Source organism: Salvia hispanica, chromosome 1, assembly GCF_029641045.1.
Source record: "Salvia hispanica isolate PSC_SH4W2 chromosome 1, Shi_PSC_v1, whole genome shotgun sequence".
In the NCBI taxonomy this organism is placed as follows: Eukaryota; Viridiplantae; Streptophyta; class Magnoliopsida; order Lamiales; family Lamiaceae; genus Salvia; species Salvia hispanica.
The window spans coordinates 24487374-24514953 of NC_142692.1; the positions used below are offsets into that span (position 1 = coordinate 24487374).

General features: G+C 38.5%; 4 protein-coding genes across 4 annotated transcripts; all 4 read left to right on the top strand.

The window, feature by feature from the left end:
* Positions 1-225: 225 nt before the first annotated feature.
* On the top strand, positions 226-3552 carry LUT1 (Cytochrome P450 superfamily protein). The gene is made up of 9 exons (XM_048119472.2): positions 226-722; positions 1236-1532; positions 1633-1830; positions 1970-2071; positions 2278-2418; positions 2491-2598; positions 2815-2897; positions 2980-3142; positions 3273-3552. The coding sequence occupies exons 1-9, from the start codon at positions 255-257 to the stop codon at positions 3333-3335; spliced, it is 1623 nt and encodes a 540-aa protein (XP_047975429.2). The 5' UTR covers positions 226-254; the 3' UTR covers positions 3336-3552.
* Positions 3553-6246: 2694 nt separating this feature from the next.
* On the top strand, positions 6247-11772 carry LOC125218760 (uncharacterized). Its single transcript, XM_048120510.2, has 8 exons — positions 6247-6564; positions 6649-6846; positions 6916-7044; positions 7114-7154; positions 7232-7400; positions 7474-10956; positions 11033-11130; positions 11216-11772. Exons 1-8 carry the CDS (start codon positions 6478-6480, stop codon positions 11397-11399), a joined length of 4389 nt encoding a protein of 1462 aa, XP_047976467.2. The 5' UTR covers positions 6247-6477; the 3' UTR covers positions 11400-11772.
* Positions 11773-14625: 2853 nt separating this feature from the next.
* LOC125222838 (uncharacterized) lies at positions 14626-22221 on the top strand. Its single transcript, XM_048125675.2, has 22 exons — positions 14626-14669; positions 14780-15565; positions 16840-16911; positions 17037-17241; positions 17395-17494; positions 17698-17793; positions 17897-17989; positions 18107-18250; positions 18341-18436; positions 18529-18610; positions 18686-18745; positions 18823-18875; positions 18976-19142; positions 19462-19678; positions 19762-19819; positions 19894-19950; positions 20029-20274; positions 20656-20720; positions 20849-20905; positions 20991-21084; positions 21468-21608; positions 21678-22221. The coding sequence occupies exons 2-22, from the start codon at positions 14882-14884 to the stop codon at positions 21804-21806; spliced, it is 2916 nt and encodes a 971-aa protein (XP_047981632.2). The 5' UTR covers positions 14626-14669; positions 14780-14881; the 3' UTR covers positions 21807-22221.
* A 2131-nt stretch (positions 22222-24352) lies between these two features.
* Positions 24353-26067, top strand: LOC125224104 (UDP-glycosyltransferase 73D1-like). The gene has a single exon (XM_048127449.2). It carries the CDS (start codon positions 24504-24506, stop codon positions 25944-25946), a length of 1443 nt encoding a protein of 480 aa, XP_047983406.1. The 5' UTR covers positions 24353-24503; the 3' UTR covers positions 25947-26067.
* The last annotated feature ends 1513 nt before the right edge of the window (positions 26068-27580 follow it).

Here is a 27580-nt window from a genome sequence, read left to right on the forward strand (position 1 = left end):
AGTCATTTATTTATTTTTTTTTGCAAAAAATTTATCTTCTATTGTACATTAATTTCTTTTTTTTAATTCCTCTTCCTTTACTTTCTTATTTTAAATTTTACCACATTCATTTTAAAAACTGTGTAATAGAAATGAGTCAATATGATTGAGGAAGTAATAAAATTTAGTAAGGATATTTTTGTATAAGTGTATAATAAAAATTATTATAATTAAAATGAGATGATGACCGGGAAAAACAGAGAGTAGCGGCTATCATGTCATCTGCATTATCCCTCTCCGTGTTATCCCCCATCACACATCCCCGTCTCCATCGCCGGCGTTGCCCTGCTCCCTCCCTTTCCATTAACAACTCCTCCAACGGCAAGCCACCGCCGACCACTTCATGGGTGAGCCCAGACTGGCTGACGTCCCTCACCAAATCACTCGCCACATTAGGCCCCAAAGACGACTCCAACATCCCCGCCGCCAGCGCCAAGCTCGATGACGTCTCCGATCTTCTCGGCGGCGCCCTCTTCCTGCCTCTCTTCAAGTGGATGAACGAGTACGGCCCCATCTACCGCCTCTCCGCCGGTCCCAGGAACTTCGTCATCGTCAGCGACCCCGCCATTGCCAAGTATGTGTTGCGGAATTACGGCACCAAGTACTCCAAGGGCCTCGTGGCCGAGGTTTCTGAGTTTTTGTTTGGTTCCGGCTTCGCCATCGCCGAGGGTTCTCTTTGGACGGTGATTTCTCTCTATGCCTAGATTTCGCGCTTTCATTTTTGATGTTAAAATCAGGATTCTCTCTCTCTTGTGCGTTTATTTTAGATAAGATTGCAATCTATTTGTGTGTATTACCGTTTGTTTATGTTGAATTAGTTTTCACTCTGTGCTATTAACTCACTGGAATTTAGGGTTCACTTTGGAAGAGATTTGAGTGTAGCATAATTGCAATGGAAACACTTGAATTACTTTAATGTAGCCTAGTACTGATGTTTGAAGGAAAGCCCTCATTTGATTTGAAGATGTTACAACCATCAGATTTTCAGATTTCATGGTCTTGCCGTAGTAACACAATAATTACTGGAAGGTTTGGATTTGTATGCATTTTGTTTTCACTCTATGGGCTAGTATTAGTAAAAGCATCATATGATGTAGCTTGATCCTTCTAAAAATTTATGTATCCCTGTTTCTGAGTTCTAGTATGCTTCCTGCATGTGTTTACTGTTTTTGAGGTCAAATATGTTCTTATTATAGGTAAGGCGCAGGGCCGTGGTTCCGTCACTTCACAAGAAGTACTTGTCGATAATAGTTGAACGGGTCTTTTGCAGATGCGCTGAGCAGATGGTTGAGAGACTGAAGCCCAGTTTAGTCAATGGCTCTGCTGTAAACATGGAGGAAAAGTTCTCACAGCTAACTCTTGATGTTATCGGATTAGCTCTATTTAACTATGAGTTTGATTCTCTCACGACCAATAGTCCAGTTATTGATGCAGTTTATAATGCATTGAAAGAGGCAGAGCTTCGCTCAACTGATCTATTACCGTACTGGAAGGCAGGTTATTCATTTGACTCTTTCTGCAGTGGTATCACTTCCATAGTAAATAGCAACACTAACTTTGAATATCTCTTTGTGTGTACATGTCATCCCTCAGATTAATGCTTTATGTAAAGTAATACCAAGACAAATCAAGGCTGAAAAGGCAGTTTCTATAATTAGGGAAGCTGTTGAGGAGCTCATAGCAAAGTGCCGGGAGATTGTTGAAGCTGAGGGTGAGAGGATCAATGAGGAGGAGTATGTGAATGATGCAGATCCAAGCATTCTTCGCTTCTTGCTTGCCAGCAGAGAGGAGGTATTGAAACTGAAAGCTCCGATCAAACAAATTTTTGTCTCTGTTTGGTATAAGTTGCTTTAGCAATTTTTTCATATTTGTTACATGTCCTTTGAGTTTCAATGAAGCACAATCATCAAAGTGTTGCATTTTGTTTCAGGTATCAAGTACCCAGCTGAGAGATGACCTTCTATCGATGTTAGTTGCTGGCCATGAGACCACCGGTTCTGTGTTAACTTGGACAGCATATTTGCTAAGTAAGGTGTAGTTACTATTCTCCTTCCAGTCACTCATCTTTCTGTACCGTCAGCATTTTGTCACCAACTTGAATGCAATTTCAGAGGCTTCTCCACTTCCAACCCTTTTAAGGATTCATAACTCTTAAAACTTCACTCATGAATTTATTGATTTTTTCTGTACGGTGTATTGTTGTTTATCATTTTGTTCTTTACTTGTTTTGTAATACAGGATCCACCCTCTTTGCGAAAAGCACACGAAGAAGTTGACAGAGTTTTACAGGGTCGGCTTCCAACCTATGAAGACATAAAGAATCTCAAGTTTTTGACACGTTGCATCAATGAATCAATGCGTCTTTATCCTCATCCACCTGTAAGCTGCAAAGTCACTCCTCAACTTGACAATAGTGTGCTTGCTTTTGATCTGGCATGAATATTTCATTAGGTCCTGTTGAGACGTGCTCAAGTTGATGACGTGCTACCTGGGAACTACAAGGTCTATCCTGGTCAAGATATCATGATCTCAGTCTACAATATCCATCGCTCTGCAGAGGTATATTTTTCCCAGATTCCAAGAGGAACAAAGCAAACTCTAATAGGAGCTGATTTGAGTGATTCTAAGCTAATCTGACTTGAACTGACTGAATGGGTCAAGTTTAGTGGTGTTTTACATCCACAGTAACACTAGGCTGTTGTAGATCAAGAGGTGCAGGTGTTTCGTGTTTGTGCTGTAAACTAAGGAATTAACTTTCTTGTTTTGTATTTGAAGGTGTGGGAAAGGGCTGATGATTTTTTTCCAGAAAGATTCGATTTAGATAGCCCAGTTCCAAATGAAGCGAACACAGATTATAGGCATGCACATGAACTTCAGTTATTTCTTCTTTGAGGCTCTAATAGTTTTACAGCTAATTCATCTCCAAATGCTATATTTCAGATATATCCCATTCAGTGGAGGGCCGCGCAAGTGTGTAGGCGATCAATTTGCTTTACTTGAAGCAATTGTATCCCTTGCAGTACTTCTGCAGCACATGAGCTTTGAGTTAATCCCAGACCAAACTATCGGCATGACTACTGGAGCCACTATCCACACAACAAACGTAATTTTTTTTTCAATGCCTAATTTCTGATTTCTAAGAGAGTGATTTCATATTCTAGAGAGGGAGAAAGGGTTTCTAGCCATATATTGGCTTGTTCTGCAGTAACTGAAATAGCATGACTACGTTGCAGGGCCTATACATGAAATTGAGCCAAAGACAAACTGCATCCACCTCTGCTGCAGCAAATCCCTGAAGGTGATTGCTATATAAGGTGATTTAATCAGTTGTTTGCATTTATTAGCATCAGCACCATGCATTAGCATTACTAGATGAAATTCTCCGATCCACAAATCCGTTTTCGCTTATGTTGCTGCTTCTTAACGAAGCTGCAGATAGTGTAATGTATTTCACACGATACGAATCCCCTACTGTAATTCTACATTTTTTAATGAATTAAAGATGCTCGGTCATGTCGTTGCGGTTGGTTATAATTATTTAAATTCGTTCTATATGAAGATAGCTGACACAGAGGTCGTTGTGAGAGACACAGAAAATTGGTGTTGCCTGCATTCCACAAATAGACTGCCTCAATTAGTTATCAACAAAGCTCGAGGTTGGAAAGAGATTTAAGTGTTGTCTACATTACACCATTAGGCCATCCCAATAATTATAAGAGAGGAACTCGAAATGGTCAAAATGAATAGTAAAAGATAGTCATCAATTTAGTTTAAATAAAACATAAACCAATTTTTTGCATTTTTGTTCCAAAATGTCTGGGTGAATACGGGTGGTTATTTTCCCTTCACCTTGCCCTAATTTGTTTTGGCGCTCATTTTGAAGAGAATTATTTATCGAATAACATTAAGACACCAAGAATTTATTTAAGATGGCGTAGAGAATTGTCGAACACGTATTCAAATTATATTATACGCGCTAGAAACACACATTAGCAAGCAACGAGAAGGAAATACAAAGTCCTAGTATATGCTTACAAATGGTTAGAGTTTTAATGTGCTTGCTCCTACTTCACTAATCGGTTCCATTCGACTTCCACATTGATCTTATTCTCGGGGTAGAGTTTGGTAAGACGAGCTAGACATGATAGGCATTGTATTAGATTGAACTTTAATAAGAAATGTCGGTGTGCTCCAAGCACGGTATGCAATAGTGAGTATGGTGCGTATGTGGTATCAGTCATGAATCGTCGACATGATGTATGCATGTATTATACTGTAATAGTATAATAATTGATGATTAAGGAGAAAATGCAACTAATTAGGATGAAGATGAATCTAGATCTAGCTCAGGATTTACCCGTGACAACCAAACTCATGCGCAACCCTCAATTCTGAAGAATGAATTTATTTGTGTCTGCATGCTTTCATCCATGAAGAATGAATTTATGACCAACTCCAATAAGATCTAATTGAAGAAATTTGGATACACAACAACGAGAGCTTATTTTAGGAATTTAAATTCTAAAATTTTGGTATTTTATTGATATCAATTTTTGTATTTAATTAATATACTACTATTTTTTTTATTTTAATTAACTTTTGAATTTTCAGTTTTACAAATATCATAATTTAAATAAAATTTGAAACCGGAGAATGATAAGAAAAAATGATAGAAATGATAAAATATGGAGTTGTAGCTAATTAAGGCTTAAACTTTGTGGTTGCAATGCCAATATATTATGGCTGAAATGAAGCTAATTTACTTATTGACAATTGGAATAGATTTGGGATTTGACATAATGTTGAGAATGTGGTCATTACTGTGGATGGTAGAATAGTTGGACATCATAAATTGAATTGATGTATATAGGCATATAGCATCAAACGAAGTTGTTGCGTTGCAAGTAACAACTAACAATCATTTATAACCCAGCTAACTTACCTTCAACTTTTTGTGCAATGCAATCTACATAAATATGCTACGCATCAAATTACATTTTCAGGATGTATCAGTTATCAGTATTGTTTAAAATTTATAATAATATTGTATTTTATAATTTCGGTTTAGTAATTTGATGTCACCTGCATATTGATCTATTGACTATTATCAATTTAAAAGTAATCCTCTTATTGAAAGCATCGACTTTATATAAAACAAAAAAAAATGAGACTGCAGATTGTGAAACTACCAATGTCAAGAAGCTGCTAAATAACTAAAAAACAAAGATAAACAAAATCGATGTTCTTTATGCATAATCTATCTATCTTCTTTAATTATCAGATTGAAACTTCCTCTATTTATTGGAGTGTTTAAACAAAGAATCGATTAATATTCAAATTTGAGGAGTACAAAGTCTCCCTTAAAACAATCAAAATATGTGTTCAGTAGCATAAAACTCTAATGAAGTTGACTTATTTTTGGATAAACAGACTATATGAATGCTTCTATTAATGTCAACAATTTAAGTCTTGGTCATGTGATTTATGATCTTAAAATCTAAGCATATAAACTCATTTATCAAAATTGAATATGAGAAGATCTAGATCTGGAGACACGGATTGACTTATACACACACTAATACAATAAATTTGATTTTAAACAAAAAAGATAAAATCAATAACGTCTAGTCATTATTCAACAGCTGATCTTTGACAGACTACCAAAATAGGTGAATCACTATACTTTCGTCCAAAGCATTTGCTATGAGTTAATAATCTCATAGCTCAACCCCAAGCGTGGTAGGCAAAAATAAATAAGAAAATTTTGGTCCTAATTCCAACTATTGTTGGTGATAGGCTATGTTCAATTTGAATACAACAACCTCTGAAATCTCTGATAAGCCCTTAAACTCTATGGATTAGGTGGCACTAATACTACTAATAGTTTAGAGTCATCAGTTTCCTAGTATAGCTATCTCCAATTCATAGTCCCCCACTCAAGAAAAAGAAATTACAGTGTAATAACAACAACAATAAGTCAATAATAATAATAATAGTAATATAGGTATATACTTGTGTGAAATTAAATTGAAGCCACCGCACTATACGCATGATGAAATATTAATAGCACATGACATTCAAAATTCGAAAATATTAAACACGTAGCAGTATTAATTAATTAATATCCTCCTAGTATTGTTGCATTTAATTAAGCTGGTATGAAATGCTGAGTTAACTTGTCTTTTAGTGAATTTAGGTTGAAGCATGGAAGTTAGAAGCTGAGTGCTCAAGAAACAATACCATATACTCACCACGTGAAATCCAAACAATCAACTGTTTATTTCTATCATACATATAGGTTGAAAGAAAAATGACAAGCCAGCTAATTCCCCTCTCTCTCTCCCTGCATTGTTACTATCACTACAATGTACAACAATCCTCACTTTACTAGATAGATATCTTCTTGCCTAATGCTCTGTAGCTCAAGAAAATCGCAGAATGTTGAAGCTACAGAGGCCAACCAACAGATCTTCCAAACAAAAAGAGGGATTTCATTTCAAGTTCTCCAATTTTCAAGCCCTTCAGGTCCATGCACGTTTTATATTGGTGAATGGTGAAGATTCTCTTCATTCATTCATTCAGATTTTTGAGTTAAATGTTTGAATTCAGGTGCCAAAGGGATGGGACAGGCTTTTTCTGTCTTTGCTTTCTGCAGAAACTGGCAAGACAATTGCCAAATTGGGTAAAGCACTTGTTAAGAATGGGAGTTGCCACTGGTCCGAGACTGTCACCGAATCTATCTACATTTCTAGATATGATTCTTCTAAATCCTACGAGGATTGCTTCCTCAAGATTGTTGTTTCAACGGTACAATTTAACATTTCATTCGATGTTTCCGGTAAATAGTTAGATAATGATTTTGGAAATGTGTTTCAGGGCTCAACAAGATCTGCCAACACCCTTGGAGAAGCAATCATCAACATGGCACAGCATACCACTTCAAGGGCCTCTGCTGCTGCAGTTTCACAGCCTCTTCAAAAATGCAGCTATGGAACAATTCTGCAGGTCTGTTGTACTGAGTAAAATTCACATCTACCAATGTACTTATGTGACAAGCCTGACTCTGGTTTTCAGGTCAAACTTCAGCGCCTAAATCTTCCTAGATCAAAGATCAGGTTGGTGTTTCTATGACAGATTCTCATTTCTTGGTTCTGAACATCCAGCTGACATTGCTTTCTTCTTCTTCTTCCAGAGACGAGGGATCCAAGAACTCCGATTCTCAAGAAAAAGTCGAGGATGTGGATCACGTTGGCCTGAGGAGGAAATCACGTAGATCAGATGAGTCGAGTGATAGTATTAATGAACATACAACGGAAGATCCGGCTACCTCCTCTCGTCGTCCACTGCAATTAGACAGCGAGGTCTTTTGAAACTCTCGTTTTGTTATTATGTATGTGCCCATATTCTGTCTTCGTTTAACAAAAGTTGCATCAGGAAGCAAGTGAAGCAACTGTTGTGATCAACAGCATCAGCTCTATGGAGGGATCCTATGAGAGGGAAAACTCATTTGGAGAGAGGAGTGACGAATATAGATCTCATGAGAGACGAGGCAGGGGAAGCAACGGTGGTGATCTACTACCTGAGTTTTACTCAATTGATGATGGTGTTGGTGGTGGTGGACCTGGTGGTGATTCACCATCAAACCAGTCACCTATGTATTTAAGAGAGAATTTCCATAATGAAGCATCAGTGAGCAGGTGGTCAATGTCAAATGTAGGTTCTTCGAGGAATCTTCTGGAAGCTGCAGAAGACACAATTGAGGAACTCAGAGCAGAAGCCAAGATGTGGGAGAGAAATGCAAGGAAGCTGATGATTGATCTGGATATATCAAGGAAGGAGTTCTCGAATCTATCAAAGAAGCAGGTAGAGTCGGAAGTGGAGCTCTCAGCCGCATATGCAGAACAGGACAGCCTAAGGGGGCAACTCGAGAAGGCGATGGAAGATCTGAAACAGTTGGCCAGGAATGAGGCGGCTAACAGAGAAGCCCCTATCATTCAGTCTCGGAGTTTCGAGAAGGAGTTGGAAAGTGAGATTAAGTACCAACAAGATTTAAATGATGACCTGTGCCAACAACTGAAACAAAGCCAAGAATCAAATATTGAGCTTGTTTCTGTTCTTCAAGAACTCGAGGAGACAATAGAACAACAGAGGATTGAGATAGAGAATCTTTCATCTCTCAAGTTGAACTTTGTAGATCTACAGAATTCTTTGGATAAAAGTTCAGAGGAAAACAGGACTTTGTCGCTGCAGCTGGAGCAGCTCCGGGAGTCGGAGAGGAATCTGAAATCTGAAATTCAGTTGCTCGATGAAGCTTTACGTGATAAAAATGATGAGTTGGAGAAGGAAAGGGAATCACATAGAGAGGTTCTGTCACAAGTGGAAGCGGAATATAATTGCAAAATGTTAGCCAAAGAGGAAGAAAATGCCAGTTTGGAAGGGAAGCTTTCAGATTACATCAAAGATAAAGAGTTGAAAGAGAATGCTGAAAGTGATTTGGATCTCATCAGAGAGATAGAGTCATTGAAAGAAAAAGTCAGAGAGTTGGAGAAGGACTGCAATGAGCTCACTGATGAAAATCTTGAACTCTTGTTCAAGCTCAAGGATTCGAATAAGATGAACATCAGAAAATGCTCGTCTTTTGGCTCAGTGACGAGTGAGCTCCCAACGTCATGTCCCAGCGAGGAGTCTGAAGTGAGTGACCCGAGATATGAAGTTTCCAACCTGGAAGGAGCGATCAGGGAGGAGGCCAGGGTGGAGGTGCAGCTTTCTGGCTTTGAAAGTTCTCAGCATTTTGCTGAAATTTTAGAACAAATGGATAAAGCTTTTCACCTTGTGATGAAGCCATGGTATGGAAGGTCTGAGAATGGAAGCGATTATCTTCACGGCCTCGTGATTTCGGAAAAGGTTTACACTACTAGAATGTCAGTTGAATCAATCCGTAGCCTGTTGCTAGAGCTCAACGAGCTCTTGGAAACAAGGATATCTGAGTCTGCTGAAATTCTTAGGAATCATGAGGCTGAGATCAATAAGAGCAATGCCATTATATCTGAGGCTAGAAAGAAAATGGAAGAGAGCATTTTGAAAGTTGAAGAACTTGGAAAAATGAAGGCCAAAAGTGAGGAGAATAGTGCAAATCTAATGAGGGAATTGGAACAGAAAAGATCTGAGATTGGTTATATGGAGGCTGATCTTCTGTCAAAGGGAAAGGAGACCGACTTTCTTTTACATAGAAGACAAGAATTAGAATCACAAGTTTCTAAACTTCAACAGGAAACGAGCCGTTTGGAGCAGGATTTAGAAGTTGCAGTAAGAGAGAGGAAAATCTCCTCAGAATGCATGGAGAATCTTCAAAGTGATGTCACAGCTCTTAGAGATGCTGTTAGTTCCCATGTTTCTGCTAACACTGATCTCGAAATTAACATAAAGCAGCTAGAAATAAGAAGCCATGAACTACAGAACAGTTTATCAGAATTGCTAGAAGAAAACACGTGGTTGCAGGCGTGCATTTCTGATCAGGAAGTTCAAGTGCATCAATTGAGAGATGAAAAGATAGTGTGCTTGCAGGAAATTGAGGATTTCAAATCTAGCATGACTAGTCTCCAAGACGAGATCCGTGAAAGCAAAGATGAAATGGAGGGTCAAATATCGGATCTCAAACAAAAATCAGAAGATATAAGGAAACAGTGGCTAAGAGCTCAAGAAGAGTGTGTGTGCCTTAGAGAAGAAAACAAGACGCTGCAGACGTCTGCTGCTAGTTCTGTCGCAGAAACTACAGAGCTTCAAAATTTGAACTCAGAACTGAAGAGGGAAAACCAGGAACTGCATGAGAAATGTCTGGAACTGGTGGATCAACTGAGTGAAATGGAGAAAAGTCTGGCTGATTGCACCAAAAAGGTCGAGTCTATGCAAGATCATCTCGCGTCAGTCCAAGAGGACTTCATGCTGAGAGAGAGCCATCTCAAATCAGAATTAGATGCACTTGTTAAAGAAAAAAGCTACCAGAAAGAGAAACTTGCTGAAGAGGAGAGTTTGCAGCAGTTACTCTTGGAGAAGACAACGGAATTTCAGAGCCTTCAAAAAGAGGTGGAAAGCCTCAGCAAGCAACTATCCGATGCTTATGAAGAAAGGGAAAGAATTTCCACTGAAGCTTCCAGTTTACTAGCAGAAAAGGCTGAGCTGCAATGTTCCCTTCGAGAAGCTCACCAGGAAGCTAAATCGGCCAAAAACAAACTCAATGCAGCTCTGCAAGAATCTGAGTTGAAAGTTGAAGAATTGACAAATCAACTAGCTGCGTCTAATCGAAGGCTTGACAGATTGACGATTGACTATGATAGAAATAAAAAATTAGTGGCAAATTACAGGAAAATCGAAGAGAAACTCAAGACGGACTTGAATGACATTGAATTGAAGCATACCATCTCTGAATATGAGTGCCAGCAGCTTACCAGAGAAATGAGCAGTTTGAAGGTTCAGCTACAAATCATGTCTGAGCTTGAAGATGAAGTCTCAGTCTTAAAAAACGAGCTCAGAGAAAGCAAGGTCGATAAGGGGAAACTGGAGGTTGCATTGCATACTATCTCAGGGAATTATGAGGAACTGAAGACAGAGAAGATTTCATTGTCTGAGAAAATCACATTCTTTGAGGATGCCATGTCTGAGTTGGAGGAATGCAAAAGGAGCAAGTCGTGGCTAGAAGAAAAGCTTCAGCAAATGGAGAAGGATTTAAGTGAAAAAGAGATTATATCCATCCAAAATGAGGATCTTAAACACGAGGTGACTGAGGTGAAGAGATTGAACGTGCAGTTTCAGCAGAAGATGTACAGACTGGAGGTGGAGAAAGACGAATGCTTGAAGAAAGTGCAAGCTCTTGAAGATAATCTAAGAGTGATGGAGGAGAAAAGTAACCGTCACAAAGAGGTAGTAGTACTTTCTCTTCTGTGTCTTCTTTCAGACTTCAATAATTTCACTAATTACCACTCTTTCCGCCTTTCAGGGAGCTCATAATTTAGATTTCCATGATCAAGATCCTCTCGCTGTCAGTGGGGATAGCACGACAAAGAGACAGATGGTAGAGACTGAAACTGCTGAGAGGTAAGAATACATATATGCTAGTATACTCAAGGCACGTGCATGCAAGAAACATACGCTTTTCAAATGATCAACTATGTGTTTGCAGGCAGAAGAAGAATGGGGGTAGAGACAAGTATGAAAGAACAAAGTCGTCATTGGAAACAGAGCTACGGGACCTGAAGCAGCGCTACCTAGAGATGAGTCTTAAGTATGCGGAAGTGGAGGGGCAACGCGAGGATCTTGTCATGAAGCTCAGAGCAACCAGGACTGGAAACAGGTGGTTCTCATGACTCCCCCGGCCCCGGCCCCGGCCCCGGCCCTAGTATATATATATATATATATATGCAACAACTGCTCATCACTCTTTAATTTCTCCTCTCTCTTAACCACTATAGTAAAGTAATAGATGCACCAGCAAATGCAGCCATATAGGAGTAAGTAATAAGTGATGTTGTATGCACATTGCAGACTCAGAAAAATGAGATACTCCATATCACCATATGGCAAGTTTGCACGCTCAAGAATCTTTGTTTAGTTTTCAAACTAGTGTAATTATTTATACACTAATAATGTAATGGATGGCATACGTCTTATGTGGATACCAAAGGCCAAAATGTGCTAGTCTTGGAACAATCAATAAAGCATAAAAGAATAATCCGATTCTGAGATTATGTCACTAACCATAAACTTCAAATCTCAACTCAGCAACCTCAGAGAAACAACCCCTAATCCCTATTGGTATTGGTGAATTTATGACGCCACATATATATAATTATTTATTAAATAAAAAGTAGTGGTGACATATTTAACTAATTCAGTGTGATGAATAAAAAAAGGGAGACACTGCATGTACGGCAGCTGGAAATTGATCAAAGTGACCAAATTAAAAAAAAAGTGAAATTAGAGTACAAGTGCGTGTGTGTGAATATTGAGATGCCAATGGCATATCCTAGGAAGATACCTCCTTTTTGGTTCCTACTTTACACAAAAGCCACTTAGTCACCTCGCTCTTTTATTGCTCTTTCTCTCATCTTTATAACACGCACACCATCTTTCTTCATCAAACTCTCTTAATCTTCCCATGGCAGCCGCCGTCGAGATCGCACGCCGAATATGCTGCAGGCGGCCGGGCCGGTCTTGGGTTGATTGAAATTGTGCTTCTTGTCTTATAGGGCAACTTCTATCCTTTGGCATCTTCCCCTTACTCCAATCTCAAGGGTTAAGCAGATTATTACTCCTACTATAATAAATGTATGCTGCTTCTTTGTAACGCGCGCGCTTTTAGATTTATGTAGTCATAATAATGTGTGTTTTTTGCTAATTTTACCGCTGTAGTCCGTTTTGTTATTACCATTGCAGCAGTCAACATCTTATAAGGCAAGAAAATAAGTTCGTTACTATATTTATTTTCCTCGTTCACTTTGTTGTTTTCTTGATTTAGTTGCTTGCTTTTGCTTAACAACAACTTAAAAGGGATCTCTTTAATCCATCCTAAAGCGACTATACCGGCTATTTCCAATCACTTAACTCATCCTTTATTAGCTAATTGTAGTGCTCTAGAGTAGTGGATAACTTATGTATAATGCGCACATCACTTAAATGGGGAACAGTTTTCAATTATGCATGCGGTTCTGAAATATAGGATGTCGGATAATTTAGGACTATAAGGCAAAGGTAACTTTGACGTTCAAGAGTATTCTGATCCTACGTTACCAAGAAACATATTTTTGTTGTCCCTCTTCGAGATGGTAATAATTTGGTGTATAATATTTTAAAATCCGATTCCCATTTTTGCATACTACTTATAAAGAAACGTAATCCAAATAGTATATCTTTGCATCTAATCAGTTCACAATTCTTTCTGAATTTTGTTCATAATTAACTTTCCAAGTAAGGTTTACACATTTGTTGTTTTTTATCCAGCACGTACATCAATAAAGATTAACGGCGGTAGTTTTTCCTCTTCATAAAATAAATTATTTTGTCGTTCTGTAAATTTATGAAGTATGCTTCAATTTTCCTATTCAATCATCAACACGCAACAAGCTCGATGAAATATGCATGGTATGGCACAAAAAGTGATTGCAAAACCTATCTCATACTGATTTGGAAAATGCATCTTAAAGAATAAGGTTTATATAATTAAGTATTTAAATTATTAATTATTTGGGTAATCTCTCCCAGCTAAATGCTAATTATTAATGAGTTGTCACGTACTCGGAGATGATCCATGTGGTGCTCCAACCACAACAGAAGCTGTTGTACACACAAACATATATTTTATTAATAAAAAAATAAAAAATAAAATAAAATTTAATATTAAAATAATGGTGATGGGTGAGCCACTGCAGCCCTGCTGTGGTTGGAGCACAACAAGGGATCCAACTCTCATAGACTCACAAATTTCGAAAGTGATTTAATATATATGTATGTTATCCCACAAATTCCCCTAATTTAAATTTATAGTGCCAAATTAATATTGTGCCTAGGTTAAATTCATAACCAATAAAATATGTCTAAATCAAAATCTAAGTTAAAATTGGTGAACTCTTATTGTTTATAAACACAGTCTAAGGATGTGTTATATTGCTAACTTACCCTTAAATGACTAATTACAACTAAATGAGTATATATTAGATATTCAAATTAAGGTTTATGATCATTCAATTCCGAGTATCAATCCGAAAAAGAAAAGTTACGAAGAAATTGGATCCTCACCGGGAAGCATTTTGGAAGAGTGAGCGAGTGAGCGGGAAATGATTTGAGATTTGAGAGATGTTGTGTGAGAAATGAGTGAAAATGAGGTATATTTATAGATTGAAAAAAAATGCGTCGCTCGTCCTCGTCCTCGTCCGTGTCTCTGCAATGGGCGGACGACGCGTCGAACGAGCAATGGACAACACGTCGTCCGCGACCAAAATTTCGGTCGCCTCGCTCGTCCGTCGATCTGTAATGGTCGGACGATGACAAACGAGGATGATGAAGAGGCCTCGACCGGACGATCTTCACACTATTGCAGATGCTCTAAGTGACACATTTTCCTTTTCGGAATGTCCAACTCTAAATGACACACATTTAAATATAGAAATATTACTTTCTCTATTTTTTTTTCTCCCTTACTTTATTCTTTCCACGTTACTCACAAAACAACACTATATAAAATCACGTAACGAATAAGAAATGCTCCACTTAAAATAAAACGAAGAGAGTAGTATCACCTGTGTGGGTGAGTTGGCCAAACGGCAGAGAGGTTAATAATGTCTGATACCAAAGATTTCAGATTCAAGTCCTTAATATCAAATGTAAGTACTCCGTGTGCAGCCTTTAAATTTATATTCATTTAATCATAAGAGAATCAAATTTAAGTACTCCGTGTGCAGTCTTTAGATTTATGTTCGTTTCATCATAAAAGAGTAATCTAATAAGTTTGGAAGATTTCAAAATTAATAACTTGAAACGGAAATAAAAGTTAACATGAGAATAACAATTTTGGATCGGTTTAATTTCCAACCAAAAAGATTCTTTTGTCACTCTGCATATTTACTTCTCTCACTCACTTGGTAGGGTTTCTCTCTCTAGTTTGCTTTCACATCCCACAAAACAAACTCCAGATATAACCCTCTTTCTCTTCTTCTATGCATGCAACTCAATTACTATCTTACTTGCGCAGATCCATAATCAGAATTGAGTCTCCTCCGTCCGCTGCTGCAGCGTTCGCGAGCGGAGAATCACCAAATTCTGAGAATCCGAGGAAAGAGGCGGATAAACGGCAATGAAGCCCGAATCGGGTTTGGATATCGAGTATCCGAGTGAGTTGATTAAGCCTGAACCTGGAACCGACTCAGGAGATCCGACCCGACCCAAATCGAACGGTTCCAGTTGGATGGATCACTGCTATGTTCCCAGGGTGAGGCCGAGTGAGGCGAATGGTTTTGCGGTTTATACGAGGAATAAGAGGTTGAAGAGTAGAAGTGTGGATAGAGCTTCTTGTGCGGCTAATATTGAGGCAGATTCTGCAAAATCAGTTAAAGTTGAGGATGCTGTGAGTTTGAAAAATGAAGTCGTAGTTAATGGTGGTCATGCGTCGAATGTGGTTGAAGTTGGGGGTAATTTGGGGTTTTTGGGAGGGGAGAGCGACGGGGAGATGATGGAGATTGAAGTGAAAGAGGCACCCATTCATTTGGTGGCACCGAGGAGACGGAGGTTTATGCGCTCTGAGCTTGTTGACTCTGAAATGGAGAATGGGGATTTAGGTAATCTGACGGACACGGTGATCTTGGAGGCAGACGGATCGATGAGTGAAGAATTGGGGCTGTTGGGTAGTACGAAGACTAAGAAAATGGAGATGAAGATGTCTAAGAAGGTTCTTATAAAAGGGCGGCCAACTACAGTTAGGGAGCTCTTCGAGACTGGGCTGCTAGAAGGATATCCAGTTTTCTACAATGGCGGCAAGAGGGTATTTAGATCAGCCATAATATGTCTTCTTAGTACTACTTCTTTTACTGATGTGCTGTTACTTATTCTACTGCCGACTAATTCTACTAATTCGATGTTACTGAATACTGATATTAGATTGGTCTTTTCAATTTTTACTCCCTTTTTTGATCTGTTATTATTGTTTCCATTGTTTCTGGATGACTATACTATTTGGTAGTTCATTTCATTCTTGCCATTATTAATTGATTTAGGCAAGTCAGAGCGTATTTCTTAAATTCTTACATAACTCTGTATATTCTGCATTAGAAAAATATCAGTGTCATTTCATTGTCAGTCATCACTAAATGGTTATTGGCATTAGGCACATCAGGATGTAATTCATACATAGATTTATATGTTCTGCTCTAGCAAATCTGATTCTCTTGATGTAAGATAAAAATTATGTGGGTGGTTTGCGGCTCTGGATGGGAAGGGATCGTGGAGAGAGAGAGATGTTGGGAGTAGGAAGAGGATGTGAGTGAGCCATAGTTTAACTGTCATTCTACCCATCAGAGAAGAAGGGAAGAATCTGACCCCTACAAGGAGTAATTCATATATTAAAAGCATCTTTGTTGTAGTTGTTATTATCGTTATTACTATTATTTCCTTTAAAAAATAACATCCAAACTGTGTAAATTTGTTGAGCAGCAATTTATATTCCTTCTGCATATAATATGATTTTTAATTTCAAATATTAAGAATCTTCCATGGTTGTTGCCTAACTGGATCCTGCACTGTGGTTTGTTACCTGAATCGGCTGTCTTTCTCAATTTGGGTCGTTTGGGTATGCTATGTGCTTCATTATCAACTGCAAAACCTATGCCATCAATTTGCTGAGGATTAGATTGCAGTGTTGATGATTAAGGAATAAGATTGATTGGCTGAGCCAATCATCAGATGCTTGTCATGGAAACTCTGTTTCTTTTTACAAGTGTCATTGAGGATTGTAGTTGTTAAAGGGACAAAGTGTAACTCGTTTATATCATCTATAGTGACTTGGTTAAAAACTTATTTAGCTATTGTGATAATGTCAGACCATGCCTATCACATGTACATTTGGGTTAACTTGTTTGTGGTCATGGGATTAGGGATATCCTTTTTAACATTTCAAATATTTATTTTGTCTTGATATTGTTTGAATGTTAGTTAAGATATTAATCTAGCAGCTCCATGTTATTGTCTCTTATACACTTGAGCACCATCAATATGTAAAGCTTTCTTCAGGATTCTCAACTGATCGTACCATCATCGCAGGGATTCCCACTACGTGGTACGATCAAAGATGCTGGAATCCTGTGTTCTTGTAGTTTCTGCAAGGGAGTACGGGTGGGTACTAATCTTGAGGTTTTCTTTGTAGCCAATGCAGCAAAAATCTGAATTTGTCATCTTTTGTACACTGTACCTAACTACATATCACCTGAAGCCTGATTTTTTCTCATAATTTTGTCCAGGTAGTTCCACCCTGCCAATTTGAGATACATGCCTGCAATTCATATAGACGTGCATCACAATATATATGCTTGGAGAATGGGAAGAGCCTCCTGGACGTGGTCAAAGAATGCCGAAAATCATCCGTTAAAACTTTAGAAGAAACAATACAGAACTTCATAGGCCCTATTCCCTTGAAGGAATCTGTCATCTGTAGGAACTGTTCTGGTAAGCAATATGGTTTGTTAATTCTTTTCTACTATTTGTTCATAGTCATATACATACATGCATATAGATAGTTGTTATGCTTAATTTCTTGTATCTTCTGGTACAACTAATTTATTCTCTTAAAAAAGACAGCTTTATTTTTCTTTCTTACAGGGTCATTTCTTGCGACATCTGCTGCAAGGGTGGAACTACTCTGTGATTCTTGCATGGTTATTCTAAATTCAGATTTCGATGCAGAAAGTGTAAAATCAAGGTGCTATATCCTTCTGAGTGATCATTGCTTATACATTTCTCCCTCAAAAACTCAATGTTGATTGTGTGAAATCTACTCATTGCTATTCTTAATGAACTGTTGAAAACTCTGGAGTGATTGTTGAGTTTCATTGGCTCAAAAGTTTATGATCTTGTTATAAATCTGTTCTCTTGTTTTTACTTTTTTTTTGGTTTCTCTTTCAGACCTCTAAAGCCATTATTAGGTCTATCACTTTCTGAAAATGGTGAAGTACATGGCGGTCCCCTAAAAAGAGGTTGTCGAGGAATAAAAAAGAGAAAGTATGTATCTTTTTTTACCTTCTAGTGATTAAGATTGTCTTTCCCTACAAATTCCTGAAAATAAAAGAAAATAAGGATGTGGCATTTGTTTGCTCATTTCCAGGTATTCAGAGCTCAAGGCCTGTACAAAATCATCAGGAAAATCCTCATTGTGTGGTGCAACAAGAAATAAGGGCCAAGTGAAGATAACTAAGATGTTGGGCTCTTAGGCTTTCTTATTCTCTCTATTGTGGGAGATTTTATGCTCATTAATTGCTTTGTTCTGAAAAAATGTTACCTATAACAATTTCCTTCTGTTGTTTGGCATACTCAGGCTGTCACTATCAGCTACTGCTTTAAAGCCTCCTGGAAGTGCTATCATGACATATTCCAAATCATTATCGGATCCAACTTTAAATGGCAGTACTTCCTCTCATGGCATACTGAGGAACAAGACTACGAAAAAGAAGCTTATGAAGTTGGTGCATATTGCTATTTGTTGATGTATTTGATATGATATGAAACTCAGTAACTATGGCTTATTTAGTTTTTTCTTTTGGTATTGCAGGTTGTCAAGTACTGCATCATTCTCAAAGTCCTCAAATATTGCATCTCCTCCCCTCTCTGGGAACTCAAAAAGTTCCTCAAAGAAGATAACTAAAAAGTCTGTCCACTTAGCTTTGATTATGACGTGTGCACCTTTTCTGTTATTCCTTTGCACATACTAAACGACTATGATGTAATTTGTGTTACCAGGGATCAGATGATGCACAAGCTGGTCTTCGAGAATGATGGATTGCCAGATGGAACTGAAGTTGCTTACTATTCTAATGGCAAGGTGGTTAACATTGATGTTAAATTAACGTCTCCTTGTGCTATTTCTGCATTTTTTAACATTCCAGTGCATTTGTAGAAGTTGCGCGATGGCTATAAAATGGGACCAGGAATAATTTGCCGCTGCTGTAGCACTTTGGTATGATATTGTTCTAGCTTCTCAAATACTTGATTGTTTCAGGAGACAAATTGATTTATCATTTTTACAATGATTAGGTTAGCCCATCTCAGTTTGAAGCTCATGCTGGTTGGGCTTCCCGCCAGAAACCGTCAGTCTCTATTCTCTATCATTATTCTTTGGATCATCAATGTGTCTTGATCACACTTTTCTGTTTACATAACTCCTGAACACGTTACATATTTCTGCAGCTATATGTATATCTACACATCTAATGGTGTGTCTCTCCATGAGTTTGCTGTCTCTCTGTTGAAAGGGCGTAAGTGTTCTTCAAAAGACAATGATTACTTGTGCATCATCTGCGCAGATGGTGGGAAACTCGTTCTATGTGATGGCTGTCCGAGAGCCTTTCACAAAGGTGGTTATCCTTAGAAGATGTTAATCTGGACAGTTTTTTTTTTGTTTATTGCTAAATACATGTCATCCATACATTTCTTGTTAACTTCCTAGGTTGACTTGATTGCTAAATACTCCCTGTCTTCCATTCTATCCATACTATTTTTTACTTTTATTCTCTTGTACACTTCTTTTGTTCTTTTCCCACTTTTAGTTATAGCCATGTACTTTCTTTTGGTTCTTGTTTTTTATTTACTTACTACTTAAATTAATTTGGGATTTTTGTTTCTCATATTTGTTTATGAAATAACATCACCTTGTTCTCATATGTGCTAATGCAGAATGTGCATCTCTATCGAGCATACCTCGTGGTAAATGGTATTGCACCTATTGCCAGAACATGTTTCTTAGAGAAAAAAATGTTGAGTGGAATGCCAATGCTGTTGCAGCTGGGAGAGTGTCAATTATTGATGATCCAATTGAGCAAATAACCAATCGTTGCATTCGAACTGTCAAGAACCCAGAAGAAGCAGAAGTTATAGCATGCGTAATCTGCAGGTAGCACCCATTAAACATATATAGATTGAAGAAACTGAAAAAAAAAAATATCATTTAAATTTGCTGGTATTTTTCATTTTCAGGGGCTATGATTTTAGTAAGTCTGGCTTTGGTCCCCGTACTGTTATATTGTGTGATCAGGTAGTCTTCATTTCTGCTCCTTAGGTTCTTATGTGGAATATTATACTGTAAATAAGGTTTTACCTATTTTCCAGTGCGAAAAGGAATATCATGTCGGCTGTTTGAAGAAATGCAAGTTGGCTGATTTGAAGGTTAGAATTCAGCAGAAGGATGCCTACTTTGCATTGAATATATTTTGCTTCTATAAAATCCTTATACCCCTTTTACAGGAACTTCCAAAAGGGAAGTGGTTCTGCTCTGGGAACTGCAAATGGATTTATTCTGCTCTGCAGAATGTACTGAATGCAGGTTCTGAAAAGCTCCCTGATTCCACCTTGGACATTATAAGAAAGAAGCTAACAGATGAGAGTTCAGTTTTTGACACTGATCTTGATGTGAGATGGAGACTTCTGAATGGAAAAAGTTCATCTCGGGAAACCAGAGTGTTGCTATCGCAGGCTGTAGCTATATTTCATGTAAATGTTTGCAATTTTAAGTTTCATTTTTTTTGATGGATATCACTACTCTGGGTAGTTAATCAGTATGTGATGTAAAAAGTTCACCTTTTGAGTTGTCATGATAAATACTCCATTTTCTTAGTGGAGTAAAGTTGTTGTCCCAACTTATGGAACTATGGCAAGATTGATGTATATCCAGGGTTAAATTGGAATCCATGTTAATGGATAAAAATCATTGATGGACTCCTATAGAAAATATTCTCTGTTAAATGATGTGGGAAATAGTTATGGTGACTGGTCATACCCCCACGGTGTTTTAGAGGAAAAATGGTAATCTCTAGGTGGAGTTTTTTGGCTGTTCCAAGTTTTCTTAACTTTTGATTGTTGCGACTGTTTCAGGATTGTTTTGACCCTATAGTTGATTCAGAAACTGGACGTGACTTCATTCCATCTTTAGTTTATGGGTATGCACTTCTTATATGCCTTTTACTAGACATAATTTCATTATTGACTAGAGCTATTATCAGTATGTTCAGTAGCCATTTGCTTCTACCTGCCTTACTTTGTGACACTTTCTTGGTTTTTCTGTCAGGAGGAATATAAGAGGTCTAGACTTTAGTGGGATATACTGTGCTATTTTGACCGTGAAGTAAGAACCATCTCTGCTCCTGTGTATTATATCATCAATTGATAATATATTCTTTATGATCGATAAATTCTTGCCCATCTTTCAGCTCAACTGTTGTATCAGCTGGTATGCTTCGGTTTTTTGGAGAAGAAATTGCTGAACTTCCTTTGGCCGCAACACATATTGGTCATCAGAGAAAGGTAGTTTACCACTCACAAAATCTTGTGTTCTCTATTTCCTGATATTTTATCTGTTCTTGTTTCCTGGTGATTCAAAGCAAGTCATGTAGTTTTTGCCTACTCAACTATGTACCACATTCTCATTGGAAGTTGATAAGACAAATACACCTATATTTTCTGTCCATATGCTGTATAACGCGCACCATGCCATCTCTTAGTCTATTTTATTTATCGTGGTGGTAGTCCAATTAACTTCTCTTGCCAGCACTTAAATCTATCAACTGTATGATTCATGTGCAGCAAGATTTGCCGCTGTGTTTTTGTATTGAGAACTAGCTGTGTTTTTGTATAGAGAACTAACTTGCTGTTGCACATGTACTGATGTAATTAAATGGTTTTTGCAGGGATATTTTCAACTACTTTATTCATGCATCGAGAAATTGCTTGCATTTCTGAATGTCAAAAGTTTTATTCTCCCAGCAACAGACGAGGCAAAGTCAATTTGGACAGAGAAGTTTGGGTTTAACAAGATACCAGATGAGAAGGTATGCAATAGAATTACTCCCGACCTATTTAGGCATGTGTATTGCTAGCTGATCCATTGTATTTTGCAGCTTTTGAATTACAGAAAATTCTGTTGGCAAATGATTTCTTTCAAGGGGACATCCATGTTAGAGAAACCAGTTCCTAAATGTAGAATTATCAATCAAGATGAAGCAGATCCAGATGATGTTCCATTGTAGTGATTAAGAGCCATTTTCCTTAGGTTATGCTATTTATATGAAGATAATCTGATTCGACAAGTTTCCTGACCGAAGCGGAAATTAGTTGTAAACTTGTAATGGGTGGACGAAGAAGATGAGAAGACTTGATCCCGGCAGGAAATGGTTGAATTGTATAAAAAAAAGCTTACCTGTAGTTTATTAGACATGAGGGTGATGTCTTATTCTTTATTTTTTTCACCTTTTGTAATTTTTAGTTGTCGCATGTAAATAAGTAACTATTGGCCGGTGTTAGAAGTGATGCTATGTAATAGTGGAGGGTGTTTATCGCATATCTGGTGGGACACAAAATGTAGTTTTGTATCTTGTTTAATTTGATTGTATAAAACACTAAAATATTTACTTGTTTAATTATGATCAGTTTATTCTGAATTAATCTGATATGGCAGATATATATGACTAGTTGTAAATCATATAATCTGATTTAATAAATGCTAGATTACATATTTAAAAAAAAAAAGATGATGGAGCATCAACCTCAATCAAATTCGCGGATCCGGACAAGTATACGTAATTTTGGTTGTTGCGAAATAAAATAGTTCAACAAATGCAGATTTTGTAATTTTGGTTGTTACTAATTAAAGTATTACTCTCTCCGTTCCAATTAAGATGATTCATTTTTTTTTTCAAATGTTTTGAGAAAATTATACTATTCACTCCGTCCCGCTTAAAATGACACGTTTTCCTTTTTAGTTTGTCCCAACTAAGATGACACATTTTCTTTTTTGGTAACTTTTTCTCTCCAATTAATACACTCAACCACTTTTTCTCAGTGCTATTAAAATATTCATCTTTCTTTATCTCTCTACTTTAATACTTACACACACCTTCTCTCTCCAATTAAATACTTTAACCAATAACTTATAAAATCCCGTGCCGACTAAGAATTGTGTCATTTTAGCCGGGATGGAGGGAGTACTAGTTAAAGTAAAGAGAAATTAAAGCAAGGGAGAAAGAGGATTAGAGAGGGTTTTATAACTTTTTCTTTCACGGGACGAAGGGACCCGTGAAGGGAGTAATACTATATGGAGCTAGGCTAGGTACAAAGTTACGTGTCTAATGAGTTAGGAGTCTCTCACCTCCTAGCCTTGGAATATTTAAAGGAAAAGACAATGCTACTTCATAGCATCATATTATATCCTATAGTTTGGTCGAATCACGCAATTTCCTGCTGGCTTGGAACGCATAAATTTTTAGCCTTATCTTAGTATCCGGATTCCGCGGTGAATTCTACTCACAAAGTCAGGTAGATAGATAAGATTTGATGTAAAACTTATTAATGTTTTAAGAATATATTAACATTTGAGTCTTTTTCTGAATTACAAATTTTTCGTTATGACTTTAAAATTAATGCATTCACAGTAGAATTAATTACTATTCCCCCGTCCCTAATAAATAGAGAACATTTTGAAACGACATACGTTTTAATGTACAATTAGTAAAGTAAGAGAGATAAAAAAAAAGTGATTGGAGTACTGTTAGTGAAGAATGAGACCACCTTATTAAAAATACAAAAAAATCATTAAATATAATTTTTTCTATTTTTAAAAGACATCCTAAAATGACAAATTAGGTCTAGTTTCAGGAACAAAGGGAGTATTTAAAAAAATATCATTCAAACTTTATTGTTAGAGTCATTCAAAAGTCAGAATATATCTAACAAACATCTTCACGAAGGACTGAAAATGGTTTTATATTCTAATGTGAAAAATAGTTCCACGTTATTTTGTTTTTTTATGAAAATAATTCTATGTTCTCATGATAACAATAAGTTTTTATTCGAACACCTACCAAAGCATATACGTATAAACTATACTAGTTGAAAGCATGTAAATTCCAAAAGTGATATACTATTATCGAAATCAGTCTTGTTATTGATTTACACCTACATATATTCGAAAATATAGGTAGATAGATGTAAGTAACCAACGTGTAGGCAAAGGCAAGCCAAAGAAATATCGAGGCATGATCAAGTTTGTATATATAATTGAACATCTCTATTTTTTCTAGTACGTTTAGAAAAAGAGGATGCCCGAAATAGAGAAAATTTGAAGATTGTCTTATCATAGAAAATTATCGAGAATCGGCGAGAAAAAAAACCTTTGTCATATAGTAAGACTAAATCATGGAGTACCACCTTTTTAAAATTACACTCCGATCCTTATTAACTTTTTATATAAAAAACATAATGAATTTAATAAATCGATTTTGAGAGGTTCGCAATTTAAAATCTTATTTACTTAGGGTTTAGTGGTACTATTCAATTAAATCTTTGCATTCACATTCTATTATAAAAATGAAGTCCACACTCTACTAACTCATTTCTCCATTTATCTCCACAAAATTTAACAATTTCTTAAAATTTGAGGCGAGTCAAAATAGAACATGCCATATTCAATAAATAATTTATTCTAGAATCAGACGACTTAAAATTATGTCGGTATATAAACGTAAACCCCGGTGCTGGCAAAGCTGGACTTGAGTGCAGCAATACTATGAACAATACTATGTAGTACCGAATTGAGTCAATCAACTCAGCCTAGTCAAGCTCACTTTGATAGACTGGAAGCAACTTCCTAGAAATCCAATACCAATCTTGTTAATCCATTATACCATTATAAATACCATATATACACATACAGTTGCAGTTGGAGATCAATGGCAATTGCTCAGCTTCACTTCGTGCTGGTCCCACTGCTCGCTCAAGGCCACATGATCCCCATGATCGACATGGCCAGGCTTCTCGCGGAGCACGGCGTCACCGCCAGCCTCGTCACCACGCCTCACAACACCCCACGCTTCGCCAAGAGCATCCAGCGCGCCCGCGCCGCCGGCCTCCTCATCAACCTCATCGAGCTCCCCTTCCCCTCCCTCGAGGTCGGCCTCCCCCCTGGCTGCGAGAATCTCGACAGCCTCCCCTCCCGCGACCTCATCCGCCATTTCTACGCCGCCCTCCACATGCTCCAGGCCCCCCTCGAGCACTTCCTGGCCCACCACGACCCCCCTCCCAGCTGCATCATCTCCGACAAGTGCCTCTCCTGGACCTCCGCCACCGCCCAAAAGTTCCGCATCCCGCGCCTCGTCTTCCACGGCATGTGCTGCTTCTCCCTCCTCACCTCCCACAATCTCAAACTCCACAGCCCCCACCTCGCCGTTCAATCCGAATGGGAGCCTTTCCTCATCCCGGGCCTGCCCGTCCGCGTCGAGATAGCCCGCGCCCACCTCCCCGGCTCCTTCGTGGCCCTCCCCGACCTCGACGACATCAGGGAGCAAATGCACCAGGCGGAGTCCGACGCCTACGGCGTTGTCGTCAACACTTTCCCCGAATTGGAGGCCGGCTGCTGCGAGGGGTACCGGAACGCGATGAACAAGAAGGTCTGGTGCATCGGGCCGGTATCCCCGTGCAACCGGGATTCCAAGGATAAATTCGAGAGAGGGAACGAGGCTTCGATCGAGGAGAAAAAGTGCTTGGAGTGGCTGGATTCGAAGAAGGAAAAATCAGTGGTGTACGCGTGCCTGGGGAGCCAGTGCAGGCTGGTGGGGGATCAGCTGAAGGAGATAGGGCTAGGGCTGGAAGCTTCCAAGCATCCGTTTGTTTGGGTGATAAGCAGATACGGGGAGATGGAGAAGTGGGTGGAGGGGTTCGAGGAGAGGACAAAGGGGAGGGGGCTGGTGATAAAGGGGTGGGCGCCGCAGCTCCTCATCTTATCCCACGCCGCGGTCGGGGGATTCCTGACGCACTGCGGGTGGAATTCGACGATCGAGGGGGTGTGCGCAGGGGTGCCGATGCTGACGTGGCCAATGTTCGCGGAGCAGTTCGTGAATGAGAAGCTGATCGTGGATGTGTTGAGGATAGGGGTGCGCGTGGGGGTGCAGATGCCCGTGAGATGGGGCGAGGAAGAGAGGGTGGGAGTTGTTGTGAGGAAGGGGCAGGTGAAGGAGGCGGTGGAAGTGTTGATGGAGGGTCAAGATCGCCGGAGGAGGGCTCGGGATTTAGGGGTTATCGCCATGAGTAAGATGGAAACGGGAGGATCTGCTCAACGTAATATCGCGCTTCTCATTCAGGATATTCTCCACCAATCACGTCTCATTTCAAATTGATGTCTCTTATTGTACAAAACCTTATTTTGGGAACATATATAACTACCCAAATTTGTCATAAAAGAGACTATAAATTTTGTAATTTGTTTGACCTACTGAAATAAGTAAAAGTTTCATCTTACACGATTGCATACAAATAAATACTTTATCCGCGTCCGCTATTAATTGTCACACTTTGATTGGACACGAGTTTTAATAAATGTAATAATAAAATGGTTGGAAAAGTTATATAATGTGAGTCTTACTTTTATATTGTTTTATAATAAAATGTGAGTAAAATGAAATAATGGAATGTGGAGTTCATTACTAAAAGTAATAAAAAGTAAATGTGACAGGTATTAATGTACGGATCAAAAAGGAAACCAATGACAAGTAATGACGAACGGAAGGAGGAACTAAATTGGTCACTATCTTTATGTTCTTTTTCCAAAATAATTTCGGGTACATCTTCCCCATCTTGAGGACATATGTCACACTCCCACAATATCTCAAAAGGAAATTTCAGTATATCAAAACTTCTATCATGTTCAGAGTCAATGAACTTCTAAACTGAGAACACAATCCTGTACTAAAATGCAACCTCTTAAGCTACCCTTGATATGAGGATGGTCGTGATATTCCTAGCCATCTTACATAGAAAGGACTAGTACAATTTTCAGCTTCGCCCCATGAAGAATATCGAAACTATTCTTTGCACCAGGACTTGTTCGAATTGTCGATTGCAATAGACGTTTGATATTGTCCGCTTTGGGCCCACCTCACACGGATTTATTTTTGGGTTAACCCCCAAAAGGCCTCAAACAGATTGGGGTTGGACATGATTTATGTACACCTTCCAACTTCCCTCAGACTCCCGATGTGGGATGTGTTTTGTACTCAACAAACCTCTCCCTCAAACCAGATCATATCGGGAACAGACAGACGCAGTTGACACATCGAGACATTACGGGCCTGACTCGAACTTGAGTCATCCTTGGGCCCACTTGACCTGGCTCTGATACCACTTTATGTCCAGAGAGAAAATCACGCTATGACAAAATTTGCATCCCTCGTTCTCCCATATGACCAAGCCTCATATGCCATAGCTTTGTCATATTCTCAGCTGGAATCTCAGATGATGCAATATCAGCAGAGCCTGTCACGATGGAACTTCTAAGAATATACAAAGTACCACGTTTCAAGGCCGTTAGAACCACCTTTGAAACTTTCATAATATGCATTACTCCATCTTCACCTCTAAAACTGAGTCCCTTACTGTCAAAGGTACTCAGTGATATCAGATCATCTGTGGAATATGCCTGACATCGTTCAAGGTGTAGAACACCCCATCATGCGTCCTTATTCTAATAGAGCCAATGCCAACCACCTTGCAGACAGCATTGTTGGCTATGGAAATATTGCCCAATCTATCTGCTCATAAGTGGTGAAATACTCTCCGTGCGGACATAGATGACACGATGCTCCTGAGTCAAGAATCACCATTTCATGATAGTGTAGTTGTTCATCTGTGACTAGCGCCAACCTTTCTTCAGAATTCGTGTCATCAGTTTCTGCAACATTTGCAGAACCGTTAGCATCCTCTTTCTTGCCTGTTTTTTCTTCTTCTTCTTTGGACAAGCATACATTCAGTGCTA